This window comes from Micromys minutus (assembly GCF_963924665.1).
Source record: "Micromys minutus genome assembly, chromosome: 31".
NCBI classification, from domain to species: domain Eukaryota; kingdom Metazoa; phylum Chordata; class Mammalia; order Rodentia; family Muridae; genus Micromys; species Micromys minutus.
Window position 1 is genome coordinate 9,085,650 of NC_137966.1, and position 27,876 is coordinate 9,113,525.

A 27,876-nucleotide genomic window follows, 5' to 3' on the forward strand; every position below is an offset into this window, starting at 1 on the left:
ACCAACCGCTGGGAAGAAGTTCAGCTGGGGCATCAGAAACGATTCCCTGCCACACACTGAGCAGGCGCCTCAGGGGGAAAAGCTGTCTTAATAGCTGGGTCAGGGAGAAATCAGGAATCTCTAAGTCTTCCTGGTCCCCTCATAACTGCACCATTCCCTTGTGGCTCTTGTTTCTTGTTATTGTATTTTATTCAGTTTTAGTTTGTCTTCACTAATTGAAACTTTTCTCTTTTTTTTTTTTTTCAACTTAAAACAAAACCAGTTAAACAGAAAGTTTGGTAAAAATGTCAATGAAACAATAGGCAGCTGGTGTCTTCTGCCATGAGCCAAGCTCAGTCTTTATGCTGAATCATTTACAAGTTGAAACTTTGTGATACTTTACTGGCATCTGCCTTCGAACCCACATTTTCCACACTAGGCCTATTCACAGTCTAGGCCATTCTCTGTCAGTTGGACATAGTTGGAAGTTGTAGATAAGATTAGAATTTAATTGTTAATGTGTTTTGAAGCTACGTAAGACTCACAGCCAGGGCATTTCTCCAGTCACAGGAAGCCCAGGAATCTGTGTGTTTTTAACAGAGCAGTCGAATGCTGCTAAGTCAGGTATTGGTAAAAGAGAAGGTGAAGATACCTTTTCCTGACGGTTTACCTTTTCTTTTTTGTGTCTTAGGTTAGCATACAAAGTGTCAGGCCTTTTCACAAAGATTGTGTGTTTGTTTGTTTGTTTGTTTGTTTGAATCAGCTTGAAGTAGTGGGTTCCTGTAAAGATTTGTATCTCCAAGATGTGGATATATTTTGAGAAAAACAAAATTCTTCATACTTTGGGTATTTTTATTTAGTCATCTTTGAGCACCAGAAATGAGCACCATTTAGCCATACATGGGTTCCATTTAGCGTTCCTCACAGACAACTTAGTATCAGTATCAATGAGCAGCCTCCAGGGATAATTCAGAACCTGAGTTTGTAGGTCCTGTTTTGGGCGGGATACTGGGTCTTGACTACAGCAATATACACGCTCAACTATTGCACATAGGCAAACATGTAAATTTATTCTGAAACAGGTATTGAGATTATTGAAGGAACCTTAATTTTAAAATGTAAAATGTTCACGATACTTTACTTGTAGCATACATTGCTTTGACCTTAGAGGTATCACAGGTCATTGAACAGAAATTTGTGTGGCCACTGTGGTAGAGGTTATATGCTAGATAATGAGTTATAGAATTAAATAAATCTGATATAAATACCTCCTTAGTTTTCTCTTTGTGGCAGTTCAGTTCTGATGGAGGATAAGGTCAGGTAAGCCTCACACCTGAAAAACAAGTTGAGCTGGACATGCAGATATGTCAGTGATGGCTGAAGCCATGGTAAGGGACAGGTCCCTGGAACTATGAGAGCTGAGATTTACACAGTTTTAAAATACTCATTAATGTCTCCTCACTGCTAGAGAATGGTCCAAGAAATAAAGCTTATGCGGTCGTAAATCAAGAGCCATGACTTTTACCCTTTTTTGCTTTTTGTTGACTCTTTCCATTCTTACAAGGAAACTGGTTAGTGCTTAGCAAATTGGGAAATTCTTGAAATGTATGTTCCCTGAACTTCAAACTTTAAATTAAAACTCGCATATTTGAGTTCTTTATGTTACTCAAAAGTTCCTTAGTAAAAGCTAATCATTAGGAAGTGAGCATTTACAACTCTGGTCTACACAGTGAGATCCAGGGCAGTCAGGACTACACAGAGAAACCTGTATCATTAAAAAAGAAAGAAAGAGAGAGAGAGGGAGGGAGGGAGGGAGGGAGGGAGGGAGGGAGGAAAGAAAGAAAGAAAGAAAAAAAGAAAGAAAGAAAGAAAGAAAGAGAAAGAAAGAAGGAAAGAAAAGGAAAAAGAAAAATGCATCTTCTGAAAGTATGAGGGAAACAGAAATGTCTATCTTGACAGTTTTACATTCTGGAATTGCAGCAAAGGCAACTACAAAATAATAGGATTCCAATAATTCACGCATGTATGCATGTGTTCATATATGCATGTGTGCATTCATTTAATAAGGTGTCCTTTGGATGTTGGGACATTAACTGAGGACCAGAAACATGAGGATGAACTAGTCCTAAGTGAGACACAGCCCCTGCCCTCAGGCAGCCAGACTCTAGAATCTAATTAGCCATCCCTACCTTTTGTCTCCTGGATGTGTCATTGTTTTAGATAAAGTATAGTCAATTATACTCAGATCTTATCCTTGGCATATATATGAAAGAAAATAATCTATTGTCAGATGCTCTGAGAAGTAGCCTCGGGGTAACGATCTTCTGAGAAGTCATGTATTTTTTGTTTTCATACTTCACGTCCTATTATATAGTTATCACGTTCTAGGTCTGAGCACCAAGGACACCATGTTCAATTGGTGGGCAAAGATGCTTTTGAAACAATAGCCATGATCGTAAGAGCTAACGATACAGTCTGAACAGGGACCGTAACTAAAGGTTGCGGCTGGTGGAAGAACAGATGAAAACGTACAAGCATTGAAGTAAAAAGAGGGGGTCTAGGGTAATATTTCACAGCAGAAATTTTTGTTTTAATCAAAACACAGAGCTCCAGGTTTAAACCCTTAGCCACTTACCCGACTTCTCCCTGTCTGCTGCTCCGTATCTAAATTAGGGATATTATAACATTTAGTTTGTAAGTGGCAGTGACAACACATTTCAAGTGCTTTTCAATTGCTCATATCTAATATGTGATAATGCTTAGCATCAGTTTCACTGTCATCATCTCAAAGTGAGTGACAGTGACTCACTTTTCATATTTGCCTTGAACACTTTGCTGGATTGTTCTGGAAGGTAGACGCTACGTGCATCCGTGAAAGTAGGAAACTAGGCAAGCTTGTGGAAGGGAGAGGTGTGTTGCCAGCCAAAGTCATCTCTCTCTCTCTCTCTCTCTCTCTCTCTCTCTCTCTCTCTCTCTCTCTCACACACACACACACACACACACACACACACACACCCTCCTGCCCTCCAAGGTAAGGTTAGTTAACTCACATTTTACTAGGACAATGAGAGGTAAAGGGAAGGACAGCTAAGCTGACCCTTTCGATCTTGTATCCCAGGCATTTCCTCTTCAAGACATCCTCTGGAAGCACACCCCTGTTCAGCAGCTCTTCTCCGGGATACCCTTTGACCTCAGGGACCGTTTACACACCGCCACCCCGCCTGCTGCCGAGGAATACATTCTCCAGGAAGGCCTTCAAGCTGAAGAAACCCTCCAAATACTGCAGTTGGAAATGCGCTGCCCTGTCTGCCATCGCTGCTGCCCTCCTCTTGGCCATTTTGCTGGCGTATTTCATAGGTAAGCGAAAGCCGCCTAGGTTAGCACCCTGGTGGTGAGGAGGTCAGGGAAGAGGCCATGAACTTGTGAGTTTTGAAGCCCTCTGACGTCTGTGCAATTTGCCTGTTGGCTGTTAAGAAAAAAACATAATCGTGAGTGATGGGATGATTCCTTTCCACTCCTGGAATCTATTCCAGTCATGACTCCAGCTGACATTTATCGGAGGTGACGTTAGGCATCTTGGCTGTGTCTTTTCTTGGGGAAGAGCTGAGAATTATCATCCCTGCAAATCCCAGCCTCCACTCCCGTAGTAATCCTCTAGATCTCTCTGTTGCTGGGTTTGAAGGCAAACCAGGGCTCTGCTAGTCTTGAAGCCCCGGTTCTCCTTGTGCACGGAACATCTTGACCAGGGAGAAAGCCCAAACCAGCTCATTGATTTTTCAGAGCTGTGGAACAGAAGTGGGACTGAGGGGCCAGAGCCTACAACACGATCTTCATCTAGACTCAAACACTCATGCACAGTTGACTTTGCCCCGGCTTCCTTTTCCTCTGCTCAGGCCTCGGTTCTTACCCCGCGGTGTGGCATTAAATTTCAACAGAGTTCGTGTCTTGCAGCAGCAGCATGCAACCCCGCGACTTAGTGTGTGGGAAAGGGTAGCCAAAGGGGGAAGTTGTTGTGGTACCTTCCTTCGTCTTTCATGGATGTTTGTTTGTGTCTATGAGGTACCACCACGTAACTACGAAAAACAGCAGATGTCTGGGAGCTCAGAGGCTGGGTGTCACGTACATATGAGCATCCTGGGCTGGACACAAAGCCTCTTCACAGTTCCTGGCCCTGACAAAGAGCCCCATTGCTGCTGCTCTGTCAGCTAAGCTTGCCAATGGCACATCTCCTGGCCCAGGCGGAGGCCATGGTGGTGTTTGTTAAAGTTTATTTGAAACACTTGATGGTTCTGGCTTGCTTTTAGGGAAGCTATGACAGATCTCCCTGGTTTGGCAGTGCCATGTTGCAAAGCAAACCTGTAAAACACCAGCTAAAAGAGGCTGACTCCAAAACAGTTCCAAACATGCAGGGAAAAAAAAAAAAAAAACTCCTTCCATTTAGTAAAAGAAGACAGGGCAATACTGAGGCTCTCTAGGCCGGTCTTCTTTTCCATATCGGCAGTGGGGCTCCTACACTTAATCCCATCTCTCTGGCATGATGCCTGCCAGAGAACAGGCAGGCCCAGTAGTTCCCAGGGAATTTGACCTAAGTTTACTCTATGGTAGAGAAGAATAATGGTATGCCTCTCAAAAGTTGGGGCCTTGCCCATGGTAGACGAGTATAAGCCAGAAATCAGTGTACACTTTGTGTTGTTTTCTACAGTAAAACCATGCTCGCCTTACTGTCCAAAAATAAATATTTACATATTCTTTATCAGCTGCATTTATCAGTAATGTCCTCTAAAATCGAGCATGCTGACACTCTGGGGAAAGGAAAGGGCCCATGCTCATCTGGGGTCTTGCAAAACATTTTGCACTCTAACCCTCTGGGCCTAGTGGGAACTGAGGCCTGACATCATCCCTAATTTCTAGTCACATCTGCTTCTCACCTCGTGATAAAGGATAGAGTAGTGAGTTGACTTGAACTGCACACCCCCCCCCCCGCCTCGAACCCCTAACCGAGATCTTTGTGTTATTAGAGGGAATTTTGTGTGAGTCCCCAGGTGGCTGTTCCAGGGGCTTGGTGGAAGCAAATTGAATGTGCCCTTAGGGTCTTTGCATGATTTGGCTTTGTGTCAGAAACTTCAAAAAACGGTCCATGTGCTCACTTCTCGGGTTTAATGTTCTGCTGGGCCAGTGGACACCATGGGGAACCCAGATACAGAAATTGAGGCACTGCCTGCCTCTGCCAATCGTGTCCCTAGTGTATCTCTCCCCCCCCACCCCACCCCCGCCAACCCCTTTGCAGGGGAGAGATAGATGGCTAACACCTCATTTATTGCACTTGATAGTTAAAATATAATAGCTTTCTGTAAGGGCAGTCCCATAAATGGGCAACTGTGTAGTGAGAGTTTAATGTTTTAATCGGGTGTGTGACTTGCAAATGATAGATTAGGAAGCATATTTATCCTTAGTCTGGAGGCTACTGGAAGCCGGGCCTGAGCATCTCACTGTGGCTTATTGGTTTATAATCCATCACTTCCCGTTTTGCATGCTTTAGGTAAGATTATGCTTTGACCCTGGAGTACTGAGAAAAATAGTTTAGGACTCCAGTCAAGTGATGTAACAGGCCAGTTTGCCCAGCAGTGATGACGGTAAAGACGGAGCTACATAGGGCTATCAGCTCCTCCCAGAGATGGCCAGAGACCTGCAGGCTCAGGGAGGGGTCCAGATCCCAAATGCTGACATTGGACCCAGCAATCCAGTTTTCCATGGAGAACCGTTTGCCTTCTGAGCCTTGGCTTCCTAAGTACGGCATGGGGGCAAGATGGTTGTTTACGCACAGAATCTCTGAAGTACAGTGAGGATTAATTAATGTGTATAAATCACTTTGAAGATGAAAAGCAGTATATTATTAATTACAAAGCTGCGAGGGCATAAACACTGCGTGCCAGACATGGAGGAGTGTGTTGCGGGGCACAGGCATTGGCTGTACCAACCTAAAACAAGCCACCGGGGAAGGACAGACGTGGAAGCTAAAATCCCAGGGCCCCTGTTAAAGAGACTGGCACACGCAAGACCTCAGTTCATTCTGGTTCACACGAAACTCCCTATTCCACGAGAACATGACAGGTCCTGAAATGGAAGCATCAGCTCCAGGACATTCATGGGCAGGCAGTAGGTTTAGGCCTGCCAGGCACTATGACAAATAGGTCAAATTATCTTTCTTGCATGTTCAAGCCCGTGGAGAGAAGCCTTTGCAGAAGTGAGCAATTTGGAATAGCTCTCACCCCGTGACTAGCTCTTCCGTATAGCCAGGCATGCGGGTAGGTGTAAAACACAGAATGCCAGCCAGCCCTTGTGAAAATTGGAAGACATGGCCCTTCACTGACTCGGGGAAGATTCCCCCAGTGCCTGCTCATGTGGCCGGGGTAAAAGAACTTCCAGGAAACGTTCTTCCATCCAGTCGTCTCTGTGCCAAGTTCCCACAGTGGAGAAACACCCTGGAGGAAATTACTTGAAAAGCAGCAGAAACTATCATGAGACCACTGTATATCAGCCAGTGCCTGGCCCAAACCAAGCCTTGTCTGGGAGAGCTTGGCCAGGAAAGGCAAAGGGAGTTGCTTCGGTGGGAGATGACTCTTCTTTGGGTAGTTCAAGTGTTTTCATTGCCTTGAAGTTTCTCTATATTCCTATGTTAAATGCACTATGTTTCCACTTCCTAGTATGTATCATGCAACAGGAGCTTCTTAAAACCTTCATCCTGCTTCAGACTAGGCACATTCCTGATTTAAAAAAATTTAAAAAAAAGAACTCTTATATAAAATTATATAATGATTCCTTTAAGTCCCATGGCCCACTCACCAACATACTCTGGAACAGAAGAGGAAACCTCAAATCATTTGCTAAACACTGCTCTGAGACTAGTCCCCTGTCTGGCTAATGGCAGCCATGGGCAGGCATCGTGGTCTTTCCTCTACGCTTCATTCCCTTGTTCTTCTCATAGGCACCCTGTCTTTCCTGCAGCTCCCCAGGATTGCAGCCAGCCAGCTTCTCAACTCCTAAATGAAAGCCAATGATTCCTCTGATGGCACAGACTCCCCTTACCCAGTTCTGTTCTTATTCACAGGGAATATTGGTTGGTTTTCATTCTTCTAGTATCCTCTCCTAACACACTGGGCAGAAACTGTACCCCACCACCCAGCCTTCTTCCCTGTCCTCCTGCCTTTTGTTACGGAGTTCAGCAGACTTCCCCATAGAAAGACAATGGTGACTATTTGGGTTTCTGTAGGATTCACCCATTGTGACTCAGATAGCACTGAGGAGTGTGTCCACAAACTGCACTGGGCATCAATTTATTTCCATAGGTCACAAAATACCATTCTTCGGGTTTTTTTTTTTCTTTTTAATCATTAAAAACAACTCTTTAGGTCATGTGCCAGACACAAAGAAGCAGGAGACTAGATCTGAGCCAAAGGCCAGAATCTGTCAGCCGATTCAAGGCCTTTATCACTCATTTACCCATAGTGTCTCTGCAGGGTGAAATCCAATTGCTTTCTGACTAGTAAGAGTTCAGCCGTGAAACCACTACCAGTGGAACCCTGTGTCTGCCATGTTCTGATTCATTATTATCCTATTCCATAATGAATAACTATATCTGGGCTCCTGGCCCCAGACAGAATATAAGAAACTCAGGCAACGTTTGAGAAACGTTCTCCAGAAGGTTCCATCCCAAAGTAGCTGTGGACTTGTTAGAGGAAATGGAAATGTGCCACTGTGGGTACGCTTTGAGGTCTCAGATGCTCATGCCATGCCTAGTGGGACATCCTCTTTCTGCTGACTGCTGATCTGGATGCAGAACTCTCAGCGCCTTCTCCAGCGCCATGCCTGCCTGTGTACCACCATGCATCCCACACTGATGATGGACTAAACCTCTGAACCTGTCAGCCAGCCCTACCACAATGTTTTCCTTTATAAGAGTCCATGTGGTCATGATGTCTCTTCATAGCAATAGAAACACTAAGACACATCTCGCTTCTGCAAATTCATTGACTGCTTTAAGACATCATCCAATATCTAGATCCTCTTCATTGAGGTTTCCCAACAGGATAATAACACCATTGGGCTGTTGACTGATATCACTGCTTTTTTGACTCAGATCAACATTGGATTAGGTCTCTTTTTCCTAAACTGCACAGAACTTTTTACAGAGCTCCCCATATCAAGGGGGAGAGATACTTCCGACACAGGACTCTACTGTTGACTCCATATGATGCTAGAAATTCTCAACCAAGAGTTCACACAATGATTCCTCTTGACACACAACTCAGTCTGTCATCCTTGAGTTACAAAGCATACTTAACCCTTCTCAGGCTTTTAGCAGCTGCTCCACGTGACCAAGAAGGGAAGTCAATAGAGTAAGAGATAGGAGCTTATATGTCATCTTAAATTAGTCTTTAGCTCTTCAGATCACTGCCAAAATTTTACATATTCATATATATATATATATATATATATATATATATATATATATGTGAATGATATCAGAAAGTCACCTTGTCGTGTTCACCTGCTATAATTCCTGCTAAATATGAAATACTGTGTGTTAAGCTCCTCAGCACTGTCTTCTGCCATTCTAACTTTGATCTGTGAAGCACGCGGGCCATCAACATGTCAGGATGTTAAAAGTGTGGGTAATTTAGGGTGCTTTCAGTTCCTTTTGAAAACAATGAGAGATTATTTTCTATGGAAACTAAAAGCCTGCCGTGTGTTTAAAGTTGCTACACTTGAAAAAATTGATATGTTGAGACTCGTACTGATGAATCCTGCTTTCCCGGCTGCTATTTTGTGTATTCTCATCTCAAAAAGTAGAACAGGTTTTGGGGAAAAACATAAAGAAAATGACAGCAAACGGTGAGACTCGGATGCTCACCTGCCATCCTTTCTGAGGATGCAGGCGGTTTAGGAAAGTGGCCGGTCCTCTCTCAGACCCATCGTTCATGGGCTATCTAGAAAGATGGGAAAGCTTCACCTGCATGACTTGCAAGTCACAAGGTTGCCTCCTGTTATCCAAATGGCAGAAGGCCAAGAATTAAATCTGAGCGGTCCAGCAAATAGCATTTCCATCTAACTCCCTGTTCCCAGATGGTCCAAAAGAAAGAAGAGCTTCGCACAAATAAGTCAGGAGAACCCAGTTAGGTGTTATCTGTTCCAGTTGTATAGCCCGGGGTTCATCTAATAGATATGCTAATGTGGTCTTAACCAGATAATAAAGTCCTGTCAGCGCTTACACACCAGCGAGTCTTTGGCAGTGGGGTTGTCATTTCATAGCTGTGCTCCTGATTTCAGGGGGCCTGTCAATTTACAGGAAGAAAATTAAGTCATTCATTAGCAGGGCCTCTATCACCCGCAGCCACATGTAACATTTGTACTTCACGTTTGACCTTGGACGTAAGTGGGTTCAGACTCTGAAGTGGGGGTTGGCTTCTTTAAGAACATGTGTGTGGAGTTTCAAGGGCCTGAGCCCAGACACTTCTGGATGCCCAGTAGCTATGCCCACCTGCCTTGCTTTTCTCCCAAGATCCCTGTCCAAAGTCTAAGGAGTGGCCAACACTATCCACTCCTACCTTGTAGGGTAAGAAAGAGAGCAAGAGAGACAAGGCAGGTCTGACTTTGTACAGTCCACTCAAGCAAAACCAGGGAGGGACAGATACAACTGAAAGTCTGCCCTACAAGGATTGCAGGAGACCCATACTGGTGTCGCCTTCTGGGCCAGGGTTCAGTCTCTTACAAAGACGTGTTGGTTGGCTGACCATCTGTCTTCTCCAAGGTGCTGCTCAAGGCTTTTTGCCCTTATCACTGTCTCTGAGGCCTTTATGACTCCAGCGACCGTCACATCTGCAATTCACAAAAGACTTTTAAAAAATGTTTCCCGTGATCCTGGGGATGAACCATGAGGTAGGCAAGTGCTCTGCCTCGGAGCGGTGCCCTGGGCTAGTACTTTTGACTGGCCTCTTTGCCAGGTCCACAGGCTCTCTGCTTTCCACAGGGAACTTTTGGGTTCCTCCTTTCTTAAGTCTTGCCTGTTTCTTCATTTCCTCAGTCACTGGCCACAGTTCTTAATACATTCACCATAAGTGTTCTTTTCTTCTATGTCCGGTCTGTAGCAGCATTGTGGAAGTCATTGTGCTAGTGTGGTTATCAGATGATGTAACAGAAGACACATCAGAGAGGCCAGGTCTGGACTGTGCACCCTTGCACTCTACATACAACCATGTGACCGTCTATGCCTTGCTGTTTAGTAGGACTGGTCCTTAGTTTCTCCTCCGACAAGACAGGGATAAAGCATCTATTCATAAAGATGCTTCAAGCGGAGATGGAGAGGTGACTCAGCAGTTGAGCACATGTAATAGTTTTGCACAGAACCCAAGTTTGGTTCTCAGGACCCATGCCAGGGAGTAGAGACTTAAGTGTAACTCCAGATCCAGAGGATCTGAATCCTTCAGGCAGCGGTACACACATGCATGCACACACATACCACACACACACATACACAAATACACACACATACATATACACACACACACACACACACACAAACACACATACACACACACATACACATAAACACACATACACACATACATATATACACACACACATACACACAAACAAACATACACACACACATACACACAAACACACATACACACACACACACACCACACTTAAAAAAATAAAGCAAATCTTTCTTTAAAGGATACTTCAAGTATCAACTGAAACAAGTTGCACATGTAGAATCACTGTTGATCTAGCACACGCATGGTCCCTGGTGCCCCAGTCTGATACGCCTCCCTGAGGGCAGAAGGTCCATCAAACCGACTCAGTTTCTTTGCATTTATCATCTTCACTGTATGTGTTCTGGAAGACAGAAACACAGACCACCTGGCCACAATGAGTGGACAGGTCACAATAACGTATGACATCAGCTGGAAGATGCCATCGGATCCCCAGACACTCAGAGTCAGGAGAGAAGACCCGAGTCTTAGAGTGATTGTCATGTGAGGCCCTGGCACACACCAGGAGCTCAGCCTTGCCGTTACTGTGACAACTAAATTAGTTCTTACACGGTAGGCCAAGTCTAGTAAGAATAAACTGGGCTTGAGAGCTGCTAGATCCCACTGTGCTGACTAGTCCTGCCTCGAGTGTAAAAGGCAATCAAATATTTATTGAAGTAATGAGTTCTGCTCGGGATTAGATCTGAGCTGGATCATTTGTGGCAACTCCTTTCCAAGTACCCCAAATCCCTAATCCCCGGTTTTGCTTGCCCTGTCATGTGAAAGGTTTCTGGCTTCCTGACGTTGTAACAGCCATCGTGGTGGTCCCAATTGGATTTCCTGTTAGCATTTAGGCTAGGGAACACTGGGGAGGCTGTTTGAAGCTGTCCTTCGAAGCTTTCATCCAGAGGCCTGTGCCTCCCCGGAAGGAAAAGCATCTCCTCCGTGAAGCTAGGAAGTGTTTCTGTCCGGCAGACAGCCGCTGTTTGGCATTCACGTTACAAAAGCAGAACAGCATTCAGTAGGAGTTCAAGGTGAAGAAGCAAATAATGGCGTAAATCTGAAAGCCTGCTCGCCACCGCTCTGTAAATGAGGATGCGCAGAGAAATGAAAGCCGTCACGATGAGGCACCAGATAGAGAAAAGGACTCTTACGTGATGAGCTGGGCCTGTGTACACAGCCACATACAATCTTCTGTGTGCTGAGATGCCCTGTTCATCCATGTTGCTTCCCTCATAGGACAGTGAGCTCACGCAAAGCAAGCCCCCCAAACACATGTATTTCTCTTAAGGTCACCTTAAAGCGGGCTTCTCTCTTATGTCTGCCAGGGAACATTCTATTGCCTAAAATTCATGCTTTGATTGTTATGAACAAACATAAAGAAATTGTGCCCGAGCCCTCTTATCAAACAAATCATTACATAGACTGATATCTCATAGTAAGTCTCCATATGAGGAACAAACAGCCCACCAACTATATTAATACTGCTGTAAAAAGAGGACAGGGCATTACATGGGCTGCTAACTTTATTTTTTATATCATCAACTTTTTGACCTCAAGTAACCATTGAAACATATCAGAAAGATCTAACAGTATGGTTATGAATTGGTATTAAAATTGGGGTGGGGGGTGGGCAGGAAAAAAATATTATCCTCCTGTGTTATAACCAGAGAGACATTTATAAGAAATGGGGCATGCAGCATATTTCAACCGCTTTTTACTGCTCAAAAACAAAGGTATGGCTAAGAAGGGAGGGGCGACTTCGCCCTGGTCTCTGCAAGCCTTTTCATCATGGTTTTTCTTCACAGCAGCCAGGGAAGGCCCTTCCCTTGGGCTGGGTTTTCAGTCAAGTTGGGTCATTTGTGGGAAGATTTGTGCAAACACGTTTGCCTCTCCCCTGGGGACTGTGATCTTTAGAAAAGAAGGACATATTACCTTACTTTTGCCTGGGCGCCCATGATGCAATTCTCTCCATTTGCTGACTTATATTACACCATAAGCGCTTTAAAGTCACCTTAATGAAGTTTAGATTAGACAAGCTTCTGCTCCCCAGAGAGAAGGGAGTGGCCAGCATGTCCGTCACCTTCTGTTCTTCAGGCCGTGATAAATGCAATGAAATCCTTCCAGGAAGTTTGGAGTGCCTGGGAATTAGATGCATTTTTTTTAAAGCTGGTTTTAAAGCCACTTTATGTCCTAAATTTTGTCACCATAGACTTCTGGAGGGAATTAGCTAAATTTAGAGTATGTGTATTTAAATTTTCTTTTAATAACAAGACTTCCAGACTTCCTGAATCTCAAGAGAATTGTGGGGTTACTCTCTTTCCAAAGGGGGGAAGAAATCTTATAATGTTGTATGCTAATATTATGTATTACTAATTTATGTTAATTTAAAATTTATTAACAGTATATCTACAGACTTATGTATGTGAGTTTGTGGCCTTTCCATTGAATATGAAATTTTATTTTGCCAAGTGATAGATTGGTTATACAGTGTTCAGGAATCGGCTGACCAATCCCAGAATCAAGGGACACTCTTACTTTGCTCCGTTCATCTGGTCTAAGAGGCAACCCCATAAAAGTGTACAGTTAATAAGAAGGGCTTAAAAAGCCTGGGGTAAGTTATGTTTTGCATAAGTGACTGGAAGTCTAATGTTAATCAGACACAGAACAGTGATAAAAGGCACAAGCTTCCTATTTCTCAGGACCATCAGGGGACAGAAGCTGTACTAAAAAGATTTTTTATTAACTTATTGGTGTGAGTCAATGGTCCATCATCTGTCTGCTTTCCCTGGACATGTTCCCTAGCCTAAACGTCCCTGGAATGCCTGATCATTGTGCTGAAAGTGAAAATGTTTGTGTCTCTTGCCCTCTAGCCCTCTGGCAAATGACAGCACTGTCACCTCCCTTCCAAATTTATAATTTTTAAAGCCTCTAAACAAACAAAAACCTGGCCTCTGATTAGCTCTCACTTCTTGGGATGTCAGAAGTATGAAGCTCAGAGCCAAGAAAGGGATTCCCATCAAAGAGAGAAGGGATGAATTTAAGAACCAAAGAAAACGCATAAGCTCCGAATAGAATTAATTAGAAGCATTAAGTCAACAATGAAGACTCTGAAATTCTATATCAAGGAGGGTAAAATATGGAGAAGCTAGAAGAGTATAGTACTGACTCCCAGCATACCAAATTACATATACCATTCCTCACAGTGCCTTAAAGCAGTCATTCAACCAACGTGCTGAGAAGAAAAGCAGCCATTGAGAACAGAGGTGATGTTACACCCCCTCATCTGACATCATTAAGTTTTTGGCGCCCTCATGAACTACTAAGATAAACAATAGTGGACAGCCCAACATTTATCCAAATAACCCAGAAAGCTACCATGATAGAGGAAATTGAGTTTATAGACACAGCAGGCTCTTGCCTAATAGATGAGAGTAATGTGTCTAATGCTGAACATCAATCTATATTTCAAATATATTATGAAGGGGACTCTAAAGAATAACTCATCCTGCAAAATCGTTTTGCACTGAGGGTGGTTTATCTTCTGCTGTGTCTAATTGATATCTGTGTAATTCAGCCACAGCCCTTGCTACTGAGATGGATGTGAAGAAAAGAAAGAACCAATGTGGCCAGTAGTTTCTAGGGGAATGCTGAAAGTTGGGGTTTTCAAATCACATTCAACTTCAGGCCTGGTGTCTCAGAATGCCCCTTAGGAGCCAGATGGTAGGTGTGTTTTCTTTGTCATCACCTGAATGAACTCACAAGAGACTTCAGTCCTAAGAGCTGGAGGAGACCCATCTTAGACCAGATGCTTTCTTCGCCTCCCTTTGCTTATCTCTGTGGCATTCAATGAATGTCTACTGGACTCATTCGAAGTCACCCTACAACATAGCCTTCCAACAAGATACAGTCAATGAAGGAACTGGCGTTGCTGAACAGCGTCTTTTTATCCTAACTGGACCACACTAACAGCACCTCGCTCCTTGGTCACGATATAGCAAGAGGTTGGGAAGATCAGTGTCCCTATCACCAATGCACTCCCTCTTCATGGCTCTGACCAAGCCTGCCCTCCGTGTTCTTGTCAGAAACATTGTTTCATTTGTGTGGGTCTAGTGGACACATAAAGGATTATATGAGTTTATGGGATGCAGAGATAATGCATTGTCTCTGGGAGGAAATTATCAAATTGACACAGTTAGCATTTCCACCCTTAAAGCATTTATCATTCTTTTATAGGAATGTTGGGAGCCCTCGAACACCCCGTTCCTAGTTCTTTACAAAGCATCCTATAAATTATTATAAATTACAGCTACCTCAGCATGCCATGAAACACAACTTCTTCCTCCAAAATATTTCCCTTTCTGTTATCTCTTCCCCCCCCCCATATCCCCTCTATGTGCACATTTTATGAAACCCTTGGGTGACAAATTTGGTGTGGCTTCAGCAGAGCAGCTTCCGGTCCTGTTCGCACCTGTTCCCTCTCTCTCGGTGTTGTTGGTATCTGAACTGTCTCCTCTGCCCTGTCCCCTGTCCCAAACACTGCACCATTAACCATCTTGGGGCAAAGTCCACATTCATCCTTTCTGTCACCTTTAATTTCTAAAAGTAATATGCAGAATGAGAAAAGACCATGCGTTTAATTTCATTTTGGGCTTTTTAAAAAATGGACCGGTCTGTTGAGCTTCGGATTTCTCTCAGCCTCCGGCTTTCATCCCAACATCCTTTCTTCCTAGACTCACTGGGGTAAAGGTAATGCCTAAGGCCCTATGGTCCTGACCCTGTCTTGGAAGAAACGTCTTCATTTCTTTTGTGAGCATCCAGGCTGCTGACTGGATGGTGTTTTATTCTGCTCTTCAAAACTGACAGGAATTAAGCCTCCCGGAAAGGTCAGCTGACCACACAGAGCCGATAGCCGGATTGTAATGAAATGCTGATGGCTCGTTTTAATGTCACAGGGAAGTGGGGAGGAGTGGAACCAAAGAAAGAGCAGAGATTAGATTTGCCTCGAAGGAAGAAAAATTGTCTGTTGTGTTTTTTTACGACTGTGGGATTTATTCAACAGCGATGTGCCGACCCAAGGGAGAACTCTGTCAGGGCATGGGAAAAACAAAAAGCAACAAAAAAAAATGCAAACAACATCAACAACAAAACACAAAACCTGAGCGCACATGGAAGCCAAGTTTATCTATGATCCATGTCCCCTGTACCCTTTGGAATTCTTTCTTTGGCACACACTGCCTACTGCCCCACTTTACCTGTGACTCCCACAAGACAAAACTGGATATCAAAAAAATAAAAAAGAACCCACAAACTGAGGAAGTACCAGAGCAGATGGAATTGGTTCTAAGCCTGTAGCAGCTCACATTTTGAAACTCAACTCACCAAAAAAAAAAAAGGGGGGGGGGGTAGGTATACAGCAAGCATTTTGTTGGAAGAACTCATGTGGGAGTGTTGGTGAACATGTAGAGACAGACTCTGAGGCAGAGAAGAAGCTAGGCATGAGCTGAGGAAACACAGAAAGGGTTCTTGTCTTCTGTAAGGAATGCCATCCTCAAATCTGGGCCAGTATCTCAGTCTGATGACAAGGCTGAGAGTGCAGACCCTAACAGTGGGGGATATTTTATATGCTAATGAAAAGAATGGTGAGAAAAGAAGGCTTCAGAAGAAGGGGGAGGTCATATGAGAGAGCACGCTTTGTGTAGTCAGAATGCGTGTGTGTTTATATGTGATACATGTTTGTATGGTTATGTACACACATACACAGATACACATATGTATATGCACACATACAAACATATGTGCAAATGTATGTATGCACACATACTTTTCCATAGAAACAGGCACAGAAAGAACCACATAAAGACACAGGGGAAGCAATAATTCCATTGTGGAACAAGAGAACCACATGTTCACCAGTAGCCTTGCAGATAAAAGGAAGCTTACTTCGTGGTCAGTTCAGAAAATCCTTCGACTGAGATTAAACCGGCTCTTACTTTTCCACTGGAAGATGAGGCCGTGGTTTTAGTCCATCTGTTCGAAGTCCTGTCCTTGGCATCCTAAAAGATTCTATCCATTTATCTTCAGAAGCGGGAGGGGGGGGGGAATGCATGCTGAGGTGAGGGTTAAAGCCCACGGCCAGTGGGGATTAAGTCGATCCAGACACTCCCAATCACAGAGGAGCCTGTGGGAGGGTCGCCTTGGTGTCTTGATGGGAGGGTATGCACTTGCGCATAAAGATTCTCCAGGTAGCAAAGAATTTTGACTGGAGGCTTTAATGCCTTTGAATGCGCATCAAGAATAACACTGACATGCTTTCACCGCACCCTTGGAATCCTAAAATAAATAATAGAAAAATTGTGATTTAAAATATAATTCCAAATACTAACTGGGCCCCGCTGCCTAGTTGAGTAATAAGCTTCAATAAATGCGTGACAGGCGCAAGGCTCTTCAGTATGAAGAGTAGTGAGGGCTCCGAAATAGAAATAGGTTTTTCATTACATGAGGGATTATGTTCAGCCTGTTCTGTGAAGCCTGTTCAGTGGGGTCTCAGCTGCATCCTTCGCCTGAGGTCCTATTAACCAGTAATAGTAAAACGGGTGACGCGCTGCCCAAGAACAGCGATTTGTTTTAGGGAGGAGAAAAAGGTCGCTTTCTCCTGCTTAAATCGGGATTACCCGTTGTTTACTGCACACTTTCCCTTAAACTCCTATTCGGCCCGAGCTAATGAGCTGGAGCCGGTTCCACCTGGGCGCCTGCTGAAATTTGTGAGGTGGAGAGCAGAGTGGTCCAGGATGCTGCTCCGGACTGGAGTGGGTTTGCCCATGCCGGCTCGAGGCGGGCACACATTCGGGGGGATGTTTTAAAGGCCGTGGGAAGTTTTCCCTGTGGGTTTCAAGCAAAAAAAAAAAAAAAAAAAAAAAAAAAAAAGCAAAAAGAAAGAAAGAAAGAAAACCTTGCAGCTGAGCTTTCTCAGTTCAAATGCACCCCTTTTCTTCTGGGCTTCAGGACTGACATGGTTCCTAGAGAAACTATGCAAGCCAGCTGACCAAAGAGGGTGTGGGGTTTCCCCAAATGAGCGCCATTTGGGATTTCAGAAGGGTTTAGGGAACCTATGGAAAGGAGGGTGGATTCTTAAGTTAAGGAAGCCTTTCTTTTTCACACACTACTAGAGAAGTCTTTTCTTGGGCCAATGACTTGCTGTAACTTCAACCACCAAGGACCACTGTTTATCTGGACACCTGATGTCACCTCCTTCCCAGTTTTCGCTGTCAGGCCCACCTGGGGAATGGGGTCCTCCAGTGAAGAAAACCTGATTTTAAAGAAGTTCTGCCCTCAACCCCCTCCCCAGCCAGTTAACTGAGTGCTCATGGGAAAATAGATGAAAATTCCTGAGTTTTGTTTTACTTAACCAGAAGGAATGGTAAGTAACAGTTGTAATGATACTGTTAGAGTTCTCAGAGTTGTTCTATGCAACATTTAAAGCCGATATTGATTTTTTTTTTTAATTATTTTTTGCTTGGTACATAATCTCATTAGAGGGAAACACGCTGAGATGCTAAACTGGTGTTTGAGGGTTTGGCTATTAGAATCCAGTAAAGGGGGGGAAACCCCTGTAGTTGAGGAAGACTAGGTAAAAGAGATCACAGTTTAGCTCAGGCAAAATAGAGAAAATGGAACCAGGAATCGGCCCGGAAGCCCCTCAGACAGCGAAAAGGGGCAACAGGGAAGGGAAGAGACTGGAGTAAGTCAGGAAGGGGTTTAACCATGAGCACGCCTGACGTGGCCAGTTCAGAACGGTAGTCGAGATAGATCACCACCAGATGATAGATGGTCTTGAAATCTGGCAGGAGGTTTAATTTGATTAATTTGGCAATGGGGAGGTACTCTAAGTTCATAAGTGAGAGTGTAATGTGATAAAATTACGACATGATTTCATGTCAATTACCTGCTAGAGGCTCCATAAATATTTATTTACTAATTGATTAAGGATACAGGGTAGATTGGGGAATGTGAGGGGAGGCGGGGAGACTTCTCAGAAGGCGCTGGCTGAAGTCAGTGGATGTGCGGTGGTGATGGCCCAAAAGAGAAAAGACACCTTGAACACTGAGCTTCAGAGAAGCTCCAAGAGAGGTTGCTTCCAACCAAGGAAAATCTGGGGTAAATTACAGGAGCCAAAAGAGAGAGAATTTTATAATACACCTTCCAGGTTGGTTCTTTTTTTCTTATTATTGTTAATTATTATGGTCAGAAAAGGAGAACTCAGGAAAAATTAAAAATTAACACACAATCTTTAAATCACCAGTCGCTTTTCTGAAAGCACGGTTGGCCAAAGCATTTTTTTTTATTGCAATGTAATTCTACCACAGCTGGCTGGAAGCCATTCTTTGTTAATGCACTCAGTAAATCTCTGTGCGGTTTCTTTATTATGAGAGAGTCCTTTGATCCAGTGAAACCCATCAAGACCCCTTCTGAGGCATTCACTTTGGATTTTGTATGAATATCTGTAGGGAAAAAGAAGGACAGAACTAAGCTAACACCAAACTCCAAAAGGCTAACTAAATTCCGCCATAGCACGGGCCTTATGTGCAGTACAGATCTTGAAAATCAAGAAGAGGCATTGGGCTGTACCCACGGAAGCTCCGAGTACTCATTTATAAATAGAAAACACGCCCCAGGACTCGAAGGTGCTTGCCTTTTCGGATGCAGGCCGTGGTCAAGAGAGGCTGTACCATCATCAGCCTGTTTGATTCAGGGCAGGGAAGCTGACAGATGAAAATTATTAAAAGAAGAAACTTGCCTTTTGACCGGCTGGTTGGGAGCAGGTTGGGAAAGATGACGAGTCTGCTACCTAGGCACCAGATGAGCAGCTTTCGGCTCTAATGCATCTGCCTGTGTGTCTGCAGATGAGGCTGGCTCACTGTACCCAAGCAGAAGGGGGAGGTGGATGAAGTTGGTTATGGCTTTGTGGATCTGGGCAGAGACGGCTAGACATCAGGGAATGAGCCTTTGCCTTTCTCCCTCCGCCTCCCCCTGCTCCACACTGAGGTTCCCGTTTGTTTCCTGCACTTTAACTTTTGACTGAAGCGTATGAAATGTTAGGTGCTCAGAGTCAAGCATAAACCAGCACGTTCACCTGGGGAGTTTGAGGATTCGCCTTTAAACTAACCAAGGTAACTTAGGCTCTGGTAGCCCTTCAGTTTGTGCCATCTAGATCGGCCCTGTAGATGATCCTAAATTTAGTCTGTAATCGTGTCTCTGTGCTTTCTTCCTGTCTCCATCCGCCACACTCACCTCTTTTTTTGTACCTCTTCAAATCTCCTCTTTGCTTCAGGGGATCAGGAAGCTAGCCTTGGCCACAAAGCCGGGCATCCTATTTCTGTATCGCCTTTTCAAAGTGTTGCCTTATTGCTAGTGGTACCATGATTTACACAGGGTGCCGCACAATTCACAGTACATAGCATCCTGAATCAGTAACCATTTCCAACCTTAGTTAAGACCAAGGTCAGACACCTACCTCCTGTATTTCGGCCATGCATGATACGCCGTACCATAATATCTGATCAACTCAGCCCTACAGCCTGCATGTTTTCCTAGCACAGACATCACTGGGGTTGGATGTCAGGTCAGTGTAAGGTGTAGTCATAATGTGCGTTGTTCCCTTCAAGCCCCATAGCTCAGTCATAAATGTGAAGGGGAATTTTATGTTGTATTTAACTACAGTAGCTCATCAGGCAAGTTAAATAATCACAGCATAACTATGTTGTATCCGATTGTGACAACCCTCTGAAACCCTCTTTTGAAGTACAAAGGGGACCCACTTTTAGGAATTCGGAGGTTGTAAGACATCCAGAAGAAGTTTAGAGTGGAGTTCGGGATGAAGCGAACAGGCCGCGGGCAGCGTTTTACACTGTTCTCGGGAAGCAACCTGTCATTTCTCAAGTGTGTAATGAAATAATGTGTATAATGAATTTCCACGCTCAGCGCCTCTCCCTCGAATTTCGGCCTCTTCAGTGCATAGTGTAGCAACTGAGTCTCTCAGAGCAGCATTTTGCAATCTGGAAAGCCAAGGGCTCCCCTAAAGACCCAACAGGAAATGTAAATGAGTATCAGCCCCAAGACTGCTTATGGATAACTGAACGGGGATTCTGGCGGACTCGTGCTGTGTTCGCTGGAGACTTCAGCAAAGTGCTGAGAGCTGAGGAAAAGGAAAGCCAGACGCAAAGGCTGCCTATTGGCTCACTCCAGTGATTAGCAGATCTTTTACCGTCTCTGTATGAAGAGAGCAGAGGGTTTGTTAAGCACAGTCTGTGAAATGGGAACAGATGCCCCACAAGTGTCCACCTTGGAGGTGTTACTGAGCCCTGTGGGATGAGGAACCATCTCAGATGTTAGCTGCTTCTCTTAGCTGCTCTTATGCTGATTCTTTTGACCATAACAGCTTTGTATGAGAAAGATGGATGGGAAGCCACAAGGCCATTTTTATGGAATAGCAAGTAGTTGATCCTTTAAGTTGACTTGATCTGAAGAGACCCTCGGCACAGATTGATGCCGTTGTCCAAATATTACCACTCCTGGCTCTGCAGTCTAGACGGAGTCACCTCAGCCTTTGCTCATTAAGATGGTGGTCAAGGCCTGGAGAGGTACAAAATTACCCCTCCGCTCTTGCTAATGTGCTCCTGAATGCAGGGTTACAGTACTTTGAGGACCACTTACAAACTGTCCCCAGTGAGACTCACCCAGCAAGACCTTTGGTAGACCAGGATTCGGCCACCCTTCATATTATCTCAGTGAGTCGCCACACCGCCTGTCTGAGAATACTGGACAATGTCCATAGAAATTATCGGTTGTCCCAGGTAAGGGGCGGGGGGCGGGGAAGATGTCAAGAATATTGTTGATTGTCCTAAAATGCTCAGAACATCCCTTAAATAAAAGATCCTCTGACCCAAAAGATCAGCTGTGCCTGCTGATTTATAATTGAATGTTTCCTCCTCCTCCCTTCACTATCACATCTTTTTTTAATTAAATATTTTATTTATTTACATTTCGAATGTTATCCCCTTTTCCGGTTTCCCCTCTGCAAATCGCCATCCCACCCCTCCTCCCCCTGCTTCTATGAAGGTGCTCCCCAGCCCACCCCCTCCCACCTCACTGCCCTAGCATTTCCCTACACTGGGACATCAAGCCTTCACAGGACCAAGGGCCTCCCCTCCTATTGATCCAGATAAAGCCCCTTCAGCTCCTTCAGTCCTTCCCCTAACTCCTCCACTGGGGTGCCTGTGATCAGTCCGATGGTTGGATTTGAGCATCTGCATCTGTATTGGTCAGGATGTGGCAGAGCCTCTCGGGAGATGATGACTGCATCAGGCTCCTGTCAGTAAGCACTTCACATCTTTTAAAGGGAAAAAAAAACAGGAGCTTTCTTTATTCTTGGTGTTATTTTTTCATCTTTGACCTTCTTCAATGGAGGCAAAGGGCAGTGTGAAGTCTGAAGTCGTTATTTGAACATAGCTGGTCCACTCAGTCCTGTCAAAAAGAAGGTCTTGTCCCTCCAAGTACAGGTCTATCTCGGGTTTCTTTTCCATGAGATGAAGCTCAAAGTCAGCCACTTCTTAAGGGTCTATTATGTTCAAACACTCCCACAGTCTATATCTAACTCATTGTCTCCATGACTCTATCTTCCTATTCATAATTAGAGAGAGAAAAGGGGGGGAGAGTAAAGGGACATATAGTTGATATAGTTAGTGCTTTGGGTTTGAGGATGAAAAAGAGTTAGTTCCAAAGTCCATGTTTTCTCCACTATATTCATTGCCATCAACTTACAAGTGTGAGATGAACTGTCTTTGCTTAAAGTATCCACTTCCCTCGGAAGTCTTGAAAATCAGCTCTTAGGGATGATGCTTCCAAAGGAGAAAGTGACGTCTGCTTGACTGTACACACCGGTTACCCCATGTCAGCCACATCCTGAGAACCAAAAGATGACATATCCCTCAGCTGGGTCTGGTTTGTAGAACATTTGGGGTATATGGCAAGAGGGGACACAGACAGAAGGAACTACTGGACAAAATAAAACACACTTCAAAGCTGTGAGAAAGAGACCTCCAAATCAAGATGACCAGTTAAGACAGTTTCAGGAACCCAACGGCTGGCTCAAAATTAAGAGCGTGTGTTGTTCTTGCTGGGAGCCCAGTTGGGCTCCCCATAAAGGCGTCGGAGAGGAGCAGTGATGACCTCTCTCCTGGCTCTGGTATTTCAGTGGCTTGTGGCAATGCAACTCTATCTTTAGAGAGTGTCTTTGCCTATCTCTGGATCCAAATTTTCCTTTTTAATAAGGACACCAGGCATACTAAACTGGGGCCCACCCTGTAAAGCTCATCTTAGTATTGTCATCTGCAAAGACACTAATGATGAAGATGGCCACATTCATAGGGATTTCTAGCATCATGTCCGGGGGAGCACATAAGTGAACATAAAACAAAGAATTTTTCTGAATCAGTCTTAGTATCTCATCAGTAATTAATGATGATTGGAGCATATATTATATTCCAATAAATTCATACAATTTCTTCGTTAATCCTCATAATGACCACATAAAGTAGGAGCTATTGCTACTTTTTATCTTACGAAACAGGAATCCAAGGCACAAAACTGTTGGGTGATCTGCCTAATGAGGAGTAAGGAATAAGGTCTGATGTCAACTGCATGAGTAGAAAGTCTTCAGTTCTTACATTCAAAGGATCTGTAGATATTCTTACCCATAGCCATCTTGACCTCTGCTACAATAAGCTTCTCATTCATAAAGGCCACATAGGAAGGGCAATGAGACAGCTCAGATAGCTGTTGCCCATAGTAAAACTGGGTGCCTATGAAAGAGCCAGGTATACCTTGTAATCCTAGCCCCGGGAAGCAGAGACTAGAGGATCACTGGTACTTAATGAGCAGCTCCTCTAGTCAAAAGGATGAGCTCTGTGATCAGTGAAATCCTGTCTCAAAAGGTAAGGGAGTGAGGTAGGGAGAAAAAAAACTCACACGGATCTCTGAGCTCCACACATGCATATACTGGTACATGTGAGCATGCATGCATGTCCACACACACACACACACACACACACACACACACACACACTGAGAAGTAGGGTAGACAAGTTGATTTCCTTCAAGCTCAGAAATATTCCTTTCGGGAGGGGGGGAAAAAAGCCATTCTCTGCTTCCTTAGAAACACAAATAAAACACTCTGTTCAGCACTAGGCATAATGGTTTCCTCTTATTCAAATGCAAGGCCATCTGTGCAAAGTATTTTATTTCATCATTCATTGAAGTTCACTTAAAAGATGAAACCACCCGTAATGGAACAATGAGATGGAAGGGTTCCCAAACTGAAGGCAAAGGACTGGAGACTGGGGGAGGGGAGCCCTTTAGTTCCTGCTGCCCAACCCTTGCCCTGAGCCTTCTACTGAATGCTGTTTTGCTCTGATAACCAGGGACCAAAATGAAGCAGCACTGTCTACATCCCAAGCATCCTTGAGACTGAAGCACAATTCCGTGCCTAGCAGCCGTGGGGTTCTGGTTCAAACTGGACAGACTGGTACAGACACGGCGTTGACTGAAGAGCTCTATAAGGGATCCGTCTAGCTCTAAGACAGGGGCGGTTGCTTCTTATGGCCTTTAAAACTCCGCCACAGTTCTCCCTGCAATGCTGGGGTGGAGCTCTACACCAAAGTGCTTCTTATGTGAGCCCATAGAAGCTTCTAGAATCAGAAAGGGAATGTCTTACACATAGAAAACCAAGGCACTTCTCATCCCAACCACAGCAACTCAAGTGTGTTTAGTTTGAGTGAAGAGAATGCTTCAGGTGGCCTCTTGTAGGCTCTCCTCGGCCTGGAGTTTGTCCACTATATGGGCACAGGGGGTGGGGGACCCTTTACACTTGCCACTGGTTCTCTCCATGTAGTAAACAGCCGTGGGGAAAGTGCCCCCCAATTTTCTCCTCATCATCCTGAAGATAAAAAGCTTTCAAGTGAGAAAGGCCTAATAAGAGCAGTTAAGATTTCCTGCACACTATTTTAAACACTCACATCCTTCTAGGAGAGATGGGGAGGGTTATCGCTGCTTGACGGATGGGAAAACTCAAGCCTTGGGATTTCCCAGTGACCAATCAAAGCTCTAGGAAGCAGAGATAAAGGGTTTGCTTTCTGTTCCTTCCTCTGCTAACAAGGAAATACACAAAAACCTTCTTGGGGCCTTGCTTCCTCCCAAAAAATAGCAATGGTAACATGCACGGAACTCTCATTCATGTAGGCAGTTAATAGGCTTGGCCTATCTTGTGACCGTGAGCCACCCTGTGGGGTTCCACTGTTTTCATCTTGATTTTTTTTTTCATTAAGGAAACTGAGGCTGAGCAATGTCACAAAGGCTGCACAGCAAGGCGCTGGCTGAGCAAAACACCCGGGCACCTGATCACCTAATCAACTCCCTGTGAGTTGTCCCCGGCGCCCTTCTACTCCAGATTTTCTCGTTCCCTTGCTTTCTCTGGTGAAGCTTAGTACCCAGCACATTTCTTTTTCTCCCCAGATAGCTACATCGGTGGAGAGCTCCTGTGACATCAGGGGATGTACGTCACCTCCGTTTTGTCCCCACATTACAGAAGTAGGCAAAATTGGGGTGTGAAGCCTCAAGTTTTCTGAATGCAGCAGGTTACGGCAACACAAGAGTAGCTCCAAAGTCAGTTCTGCTGAATGTAGCACCCACATTAACCTGAGTTCTGTCGGCCTGACACTTAGAAGCACTGTTCACTACCTTTTGGCTTCAACTTCATATGAGCAATGAAGTCCTAGCCCCTAGCCATTTTCTCATGCTTTGGGGGGAGATGAAGAGGGCATCTTTATGAGGTCATAACCTCTGCTATCAGTCAGGATAAAGAAGGGGTTCGTAATCCTCAGCTTATTAGGTGATAGTTTAAGCAGGTTATCCCATCCCTGAAACAGTTACACCATCACCAAAGTAGTAATAGTAAGTGTGCCCTCCTCCAAGGGTTGCTGCACAGCTCAGATGGGCTGGGGAAATGGCTCCGCTGATAAAGTTCTTGAGACGTAAGCATTAGGACCCGAGTGTCTTCCCCAGAGCCTATGTGAAAATCTGCATGTAGTGGCATGCACCTACAATGCCAGCCCTGAGGAGGCAGAGATAGATGCTTAGGGTTCGCCACAGGCCAGTCAAGGTCAGCCAAATGGGTGGTTTCCAGGTTCGGTGACTGACCCTTCTGAAAGAATAAAGTAGTGAAGGACTGGGGAAGGCGCAGTCACTGACACACATGCCTGCCTCCGTGAGCACATCCACACACACACACACACACACACACACAGTAGTTACCACAGACACTGAAGTAGATGCAGCACAGAGGTTTTGCTTTGTGGTCAATCTAAAGTAAGCCCTTAATAGTTGTTAGGAAGAACAGGAGTGGTCCTCATAAGAACACTAGCCAGCCCAGGATTGCACGTAGGGTTCCAATGAGCTTCTACCCACAGACACCCTACTCTGACCTTTACTCTTGGTCTTGATCATTTAGTGGCTTCTTTTCCAGCCCTAGAGGGCGATCCACCTCATTTTTCCCAAACCAGCATGAGGAGTCTCTCATGGGTCCACTGGTGGAAGAGGAAGTAAGGATAAGCCGCGGTGTGGAAAGCCGAGGTCCTGTGGGAGGGAATAAGGCTGTGGGGTCTGCTTAGACCCAAGTGTGGACTCAGTTTTTATCCCTCTAGTCCAAGATAACAATGCCTGCCCTTGCCTGAGTTTTCTTTCAGAGTAAACAAAGTGATAATTATAAAGGGCTTTAATAGCTAATAGGACTGGGGCTGTTATCTTTAGACTGGCCAACTCGTTTGCATGGGCTCTTGGTGGCCCGCTACTGGGAAGGTACAACCTGCGTCTTCCTGCTTTTTGGGGAAAAGATGGTCTGTCTCGGTTTACACTTAAATTCTTCCTTCTGCTACATGGAGATATTAAGTGGCCTGGTGACAGCTCAGACTCGGGTATGGCAGATATAAGAAACACAGCATGCGAAATAGCTTTAAGATTTCCCCCCTTACTGTACAGACGCCAGAATTACAAGGCCCACTCCCTCCCCCTCTCCGCCTGATTCTCTCCTCCCCTCCCCCCAGCATCGTCTGCATTCTTCTCTCCCCGAACTTACCCAGATCATATAATTTGCCTTTTCATTTTTGTGAATGGAGATAATTTGTGAATAGAAATTACTTCCAAATGTTTCAAAAATATTTTCTAAGCATTTGCTTTAACACAGTCTTAGGAGCTCCCTCACCGAATCCCCCCCCCCCTTTTTTTTTCTTGAATTAAAAAAAAAATAAGTATTTCTAGGGAAATGGAGCCTGAGGTGGATGGGGGTCGTGGGCTGGCTTGCTGTTCTTGGATATCATTTGCTGAAAATGTTTTTATGTTTCTAATGGCTAGAGTAGCTGCAGGTAAAATTTATTAACACCCCCCATGAACACACACACACACACACACACACACACACATACACACGTAAAGGAAAGAGAGGGTTCTAGATGAGTTACAAAAGCAGAACTTGTCTGGACGTTTTGGTGAAGTGTTTCCTGTATCAGCAGTATTTTAATGTAAACACTTATTCTCCGGACTGATGTTCCGGCTCCTCCCACACATAACGGGCCTTGTTCTTCGTGCAACCATTTAGCAGACATTCAGAGTACGTCCTTGTCTTTAAGCGCTAATGCCCTAGAGATGACATCCCCAGGAGGTCCCCATCACACACAGAGTGAAAAGAAATGCACAGACAGCTACACTGTAAGATCACCGTGGCCACAGCAGGGTTTGACGGGCAATAGGTGGGAAAAGGGGGAGAAAGAGAGAGAGAGAGAAAAAGAGAGCAAACAATTTAAAGTTATCAAGGAACGCTTCAGACAGGGGGCGGCATTGGGTTCCTCAGAGGAAGGGACAAGGTGAAAGAACTTCATTTCAGGACTAAAAAAATAAACCCCAAAACCCCAAGTTCAATTTAAAAACAAACAAACAAAACCGAACACAAGAAAACAGCGATGGGCGTGTGCAATAACTTGCACCCTATACTATAGGTTAGCACTGGGGTCAAAGGATACAGGGAACTGAGGTACTGATGGAGACTGGGCTGGAAGGCATCATTGCAAAGATGCTTTATACACTACAGATGTGTGCTTGGGTTTGATTCCTGAGTCTCGTGATCCTTGCTGGGAATTCTGGGTCAAGCAGAGGGCCAAGCAAGAAAAGCCCCGTGCAGGATGAGGTGCATGGGTCAGTACCGTACACAGTGGGAGTTAACTGTGGTATTTGGAAGCCCAGAGGAAAAGGAGTTTAC

At 44.6% G+C, this 27,876-nt stretch overlaps 1 protein-coding gene across 6 annotated transcripts in view; it reads left to right on the forward strand.

Moving 5' to 3' along the window:
* TENM2 (teneurin transmembrane protein 2) overlaps positions 1-27,876 on the forward strand; it is a gene marked incomplete at its 5' end in the record, with an annotated part of 923,762 nt that overhangs the window by 661,094 nt on the left and 234,792 nt on the right. For all 6 annotated transcript variants that reach the window (XM_080942456.1, XM_080942457.1, XM_080942458.1 and 3 more), the window contains one exon: positions 3,098-3,336. In XM_080942456.1, the coding sequence (XP_080798582.1) occupies positions 3,098-3,336 (239 nt within the window). The remainder of the gene's footprint in view (positions 1-3,097; positions 3,337-27,876) is intronic.